Source organism: Clytia hemisphaerica, unplaced genomic scaffold (assembly GCF_902728285.1).
Source record: "Clytia hemisphaerica strain Z4C2 unplaced genomic scaffold, Clytia hemisphaerica genome assembly, whole genome shotgun sequence".
NCBI classification, from domain to species: domain Eukaryota; kingdom Metazoa; phylum Cnidaria; class Hydrozoa; order Leptothecata; family Clytiidae; genus Clytia; species Clytia hemisphaerica.
This window is the reverse complement of record NW_027104114.1, coordinates 1,953,836-1,959,835: the sequence shown is the minus strand read 5'-3', so window position 1 is coordinate 1,959,835 and position 6,000 is coordinate 1,953,836. Positions and strand designations below refer to the sequence as shown.

The window sequence follows — 6,000 nt, the reverse complement described above, 5'->3', positions numbered from 1 at the left end:
TAAAATTCTGAAAAGTTTAATTTTTCTCTTTTCCTCAGTATAAATGCTACAAATTCTCTGACTTTATTCAGTATGGAAAAAAAACTTAACTCTACGTATGATGTTTACAATGGTTTATTTAAACTTTACTAAAAGTGGAATTTTATTTGAGGACCTTGTTATTTAATGTGACTTGACCGTATTTTAAAAAATTAACTCAAAATGTCTAAATATATACAAAGTTGAGAACAGTTAAAGCAAAAATTAAAATCTTTTTATTTATATTGCAAATTTTCATTTAAAGCAAAAAATATTGGAAACACACTGGCAAAAACTCTTTTCAAATACAGTTGAGAAGTCGCAGTTTAGAGGTCTTACCGACAAATTTATTACTTCACTGGAGAAAAAATGGTATACAATATGTTTCTTTTAAAAAGTAAAGTCCAATTTACACAAAAAATTAAAGTAGTTGCATAATAAACTAAAGCAAAAAATAATATCTAAATTTTTTAAATAATCCATTGAAATAGCTCTGAAGCCATCATCCCTCTAGTTATCATCCTCATTCGAGTTTAAAGACTCATCTTGTTCAAGCTCATTAGCATAATTACCCAGTAGTTCACGGAGTTCTTTGAGATAATAATCAGGTGGTAAGGGAAGTTTGACCACGTATGGAGCAACTTTGCTGGTCGACCATTTGGGATTCTCCTCGTCCATGTCTTGGTCATTTTCACGAAGTTTCTAAAATTAGAATGATGAGATAAAGTGTTCTTAATATGAGCAACTTCAGTTAATCAGCGGGGCACGACTAAAATCAATCGTTCCCCAAAACTCCCAGCCACCTTTTTGAACGGAGTGATTGGCACTATAGTTTTCAAGTATTAATCTGAGCATATACATAAGTATATTTACAGGCGTTGATTTTTTCTTACGAGGAGACAACACTATTGGCATTAATTATCATTAATTGGATTTTGGGATTAAATCAGTCAAAAGTTTCCCCTTTACTATCCAAAGGGCTTTTGATGTGTTCAACAACACTCTACTCGAAATTGTTCCTATAGTTTTCAAGTATTAATCTGAGCATATACATAAGTATATTTACAGGCGTTAGTTTATTCTTACGAGGAGACAACACTATAACAAATAACACTTCAGGAGGCTCACCATTTCAGAAAACACAATTTTTAACATATTGGAACAGTTCCTTGCCATCTCTGATTGACATAATCTAAATGAGAAAGAAATTTCATTGTGTTTACATTATGCTTCGATAATCTCAGAATGTTTAAATAAAGTTTAAACAACAAATTCTTTGATAGGATATTTTTGGATGAGACATCCCTTCATGAAATGCTAGAGCCGCAACCACAGTTCAGTTCAAAAGTAGATATAAGAGTGACGTTACAGTTAAAACGCCTTATCCTAAATACACGTTTTTTTTGTAAGAAACACACTTTTAAGAAATACGAGGCTCAGAATGCCTAAAAACTAAGAAACATCTAAAAAACATGCTGAGGCTAAGAATGAGAAAATAACATCTTTAAGTCGTTTTTTTAAAGAATCTTCCAATCAAAACAAATGTTGTTTTTTTCTTTGCATGAAGATTAGGCTGATTATTCAAAAAGTTTAGAAGCATGTAAGAAACATTTAAGACTCAAAAGGCCGATTTCTTAAGAACATTGAGGCTGCTTGGTAAAACTAGTTTCTTAAAAAAAAAGTGTATAAGTAAAATGATTGAAGATTTTTTGAAAATGAATTCTAAGAAGACATGGAATAGAAGATAAAATTCAGAGCAAAAGTGTACTATAATAAGTCCTGTACTCAATACACGAAGAAATTTAGCCGTTTTATGTTCGTGAAATCTTCAAGTTATACCTGCATGAACTATGAAGCTAGCCTAGAAATCTAAGCCAGATTGATTCAGTCACTTAGTAAAATCTGATGGTAAGTTTTGACTGAATATCTGTGTTTCAAGGCAAACTTAAAACTCCGTACATCATAAAAATCATTAAAGCACCGATAACGCTATATTGTCTTCAGCCGTATCTTGGCCTTGTAAAAACTGGCTTGGTTAACCAGGCTACTACGAAGCTTCCCAACTGGCACAAAATAATGTTGTTTTAACGTTTATCTAACGTAATATGAACGTTGTGAACATTAAATAAATGTTGAAACAACGTGGTGTGCCAGCTGGGTTAACTCATTTAGAAAAGGTGCAACCATACAAGGAAAATAAACACACCTTTCCCTAGAGGTAGTGACTTTGAGTAATGAGACACGATTGATGAGAGAAGCAACGTCCGTCTCCATATCTTCCAAATGATACGAACTCAACTCATACGATCCCTAACATTGAAAGACACATTATTTAAAGCTAAATTTAAAGGGAATTTTTCTTTTTTCTTGTCGGGGGAAAGTGACGAAAATTTTGAGGGGGTGACGAAATTTTTTCCCCGACGAAATATTTCCCCAATATTTTATCACCCGACCAAAACTTGCACCCGATTTTTTTATCCCCATCAAAACATTTACCCGAAGTTTTATACCGCAACCAAATTTCAAATCTAATTTTTTTACACCTTTATTTACCGAAATTTGTGCTTTAAACGTCGAATTACAAGATCCATTTTCGAGCTAGTGAAGGAAAACATTTCTTTTGGACAGTTTAGTCGGGGAAAGTGACACATTTTAAATTTTTGTCGGGGAAAAGTGACGAATTTGAAATTTTGGTCGGGGGAAAGTGACGAAAATGCCTCTAGGTGACGGAATTTTTCCCCGACGAAAAGACCCCAACTAAATAAAACTCCGACATTTTTTTCCCCGATAAGGTATTTGATAATATTCTACTTCCGAATATCTTTTCAACGATCATACGATCATAAAACTATCATTTTAGTCGTGTTCTATGAAAAATTACGGCCTTTTTTGTTTCCACTGCAGATTATATAGTATTGAAGGCAGAGAATTGCATTTCAGTTTTAATAAACCCCCAGTAAATGATATCGGGAATACATTGTTATGGTGAAGAGGTTTCAAAACTGAAGGACCTTACCGATTTGATATCTTCCAACTTCTCATGAAGTGATATATAGTCGAGGAAGACCTAAAACAAATAAAATGGATGGTTATCGGTGTTGGAATATAATCATAGTCAATCAAAAGTGGGAATGAATGTTTTGACTTAAAAAGCAGGATTTTTTTACCTGTCCCCCAGTCCTCCAATTTTTGACGGTGCAAACTCTTTCTGGTAAACTGATGTCCTGTAAAAGTTCACGTAATGTGTCGTGGTCATCTGTAAGAAGAAAGAAAACATAAGAAAATTCAAACATCATTGACGGTTGCATATTTTAGGCCTTTGACTTGCGAAAGTACATGAAACTGATTGCTATATAAATATCCACATTAGGAAAATTAATAAAAAAGCATCTCAATTCTCAAAATGAGCAGATATATACACAATAAAAGCTATTAAAACGTATCATCTACCTTCGATAATGGAGTCAGCTGCGAGGTGTTCAAGGATGACTTGATGTGCTCGATTCCATTGGCATGCGCGGATCAAAAGCATGGCTTCTTTATAGTACTCCTTCGCGTATTTTGCATGCAATGCTTTAGCTTCATGGATCCATTCTACCGGCACACGAAATTTGTCTACCATCAAGTCTTCTTCTTCGGTCAGGTCAATAGAATCATCCTCGTTCACTCGACAATAACGTTGTAGAACTTCTCGAACGTGGAATTCACGCCTGTGTGGGAATAATATTAGTTAACAAGGCCCAAGGAAATATCTTTCATTAATTAACAAGATAAATACATCTCCTGCTGACAAAGTAAAACTTATACGATAATACTTTTTAAATTTATGCGAGGAGGAATCTTTTGTTTAAAAGAGAAAAGGATGCCCCTTATTAAAACCTCTTTCGACAGTGTAAAAATATAAACACTCTACCTTTCATCATGGCGGAGGTGCATGAGAACATAGACAGCCCAATACCACAGACCAAGACTTTCCAACTGAGACGCATAACTGTACTGAAGGAAAGCATGTCGCTCATCTGTCATGTGTGTGTAACCAAGATCTTCCAAAACACGCTGTAAATGCCAGCTAATGAGAGATGGAAACAGTAGATATAAGCAAAAGAACTGAGAACTAGTTGGAAGATCTAGCAACTGCAATAAAGCTCATATGTTTTCGACGTTTAAGGTCAAATCGGGTGGCCCTTAGACCAATATAAAAGTCAGAAACAAACCTGAGATGATAGTCGAGCGAGTTGTCAGTATGTGTTTGTGGCGTCAGCATCTTTTCCAAGCAATGAGGACGATTGCAATACAAGGCAAGTAGGTGATAGCACAAATCTTTGACTTTACTTCCACTGTCCTCAACGTACTCCGGTGACGGAAAGACTGCGTACGGCTCATACGTGTTCGTACCCTGAAGAGAAGATAAAACAGTTTGAAAAGAAAAAGAGTTTTAATGCAAGCAAGTTAAGAAATTGTCTGTTAATAATGATAGTAAGCAAACGCTAATATTTTTGAGAGCAGGGACATTTTTTGTGATTTTGGTCAATACCATTTTTACCTTTTACCTTTGGTATTTAGATATTCCTCAGTAGTTGTGTTTTTATATTTCATTAAGCCATAGTATTTCAGGGGGGGGGTGGTCAGTACTAAAATGTAAGACATACATGAGTACTAAAAGGATTTTCGCTAATTTTTGACATACCCCCACCTATTTTTCGAAAATGTTATTTTAGTACACATGTACTAAATTATTTTGAGCAATTTAACATAGATACCACCCATTTTTTGCCCTTTTACGGCTTTAAATTTACCAAAATGGGGTCATTGTTACAAACCTAGTCGAATTTAGTGCATCAATCTGCAAAATAATATAATTTTATTACTAAACTGTGCTGAACTGTATATAAAAATATTTTTAAAAAATATTTAAAAAATTGGAAAAATTCTGAAAGATTTCTGAAGATTTTTTCGAAAATTTCTGAAAAAAAAAATCAAATTTTTTCCAAAATTGTTAAAAAAATGCTCCATTTTGGCTGATTTTAGAACAAAATACTAAGATTTTTCAAAAATTTCTTTAAGGGACCACCCTTTTTGGTATTTTAGTACACATGGTACTAAAATTATTTTTGAGCTTTTTTGCAGTACCACCACGTCACTAAATGTCATGATGTCTGAGATTTTAGTACCGACCCCCCCCCTGAGTATTTAGGTATTTAGATTTAGTTCGTAATGTACATATCAGTAGCATAGACAGGGGTGAAGAACGATTTGCTTAGGAAAGAAGATTTTTACCTATTCGTGGTAAAAAACATAATTACTGTGTATAATTGGTCTTAATCAACTTCCAGAAAAATACTTTCAGCACATGGGTAAAAAAACAATTACTGTGTATAATTAGTCTTGATTAACTTTCATTAAAATACTTTCAGCACATGGCGTTCTAAATCTAGATTTAGGACGACATACTTTCTGAAAATTCAGTCAGGTAACGTGGCATTCAAACAAATATCAGATCAGTTAATGATGGCTCAGACAAAAGAAAAATCGGACAAAAGGATATTCCTTGTGGTTCAAAATTTAGATTGTAGGGTGATTCCCTTCTATGGCTATAAAAGCCTGACAACAGAACAGAACAGAACAGTTAAAATTAAAGCTTTTACAGAAGAAGAAGACTTAACAGAGGAACAAACAAAAGCTATTACTGCGAAACTACCCATGATGCTGATTTGGACTTTCTTCGTTTTTGCCACCGTCATGTTGATGTCCAACTGCAGCGGACTTGGATTAAGTTACAACTACTACGACGAAATGGGCCATTCCATTTTGTGTCCGTACATAGGGGTGGACGAACTTTTCCAGGGGGTATTTTGATTGAAATTTCCAGGGGGTATTTGGAAAATTTCCAGGGGTTCCAGTAAAATTGAGACTATTTTCCAGGGGGTTAGACACGTAAGCATCGTCTTCCAGATATCTGATTTTCCAGGGGTCAAGTCGAAG

The 6,000-nt window shown here is 34.4% G+C and overlaps 1 protein-coding gene across 2 annotated transcripts in view; it reads right to left on the bottom strand.

The window, feature by feature from the left end:
* LOC136813449 (nuclear pore complex protein Nup98-Nup96-like) overlaps window positions 1-6,000 on the bottom strand; it is a 37,229-nt gene continuing 31,229 nt past the window's right edge. For both annotated transcript variants that reach the window (XM_067069970.1, XM_067069971.1), the window contains exons 28-35: window positions 4,233-4,414; window positions 3,932-4,087; window positions 3,469-3,728; window positions 3,186-3,274; window positions 3,035-3,085; window positions 2,225-2,328; window positions 1,147-1,210; window positions 1-720 (exon numbers count right to left, since the gene is read on the bottom strand). In XM_067069970.1, coding sequence (XP_066926071.1) covers window positions 529-720; window positions 1,147-1,210; window positions 2,225-2,328; window positions 3,035-3,085; window positions 3,186-3,274; window positions 3,469-3,728; window positions 3,932-4,087; window positions 4,233-4,414 — 1,098 coding nt within the window. In that variant the 3' untranslated portion in view covers window positions 1-528. The remainder of the gene's footprint in view (window positions 721-1,146; window positions 1,211-2,224; window positions 2,329-3,034; window positions 3,086-3,185; window positions 3,275-3,468; window positions 3,729-3,931; window positions 4,088-4,232; window positions 4,415-6,000) is intronic.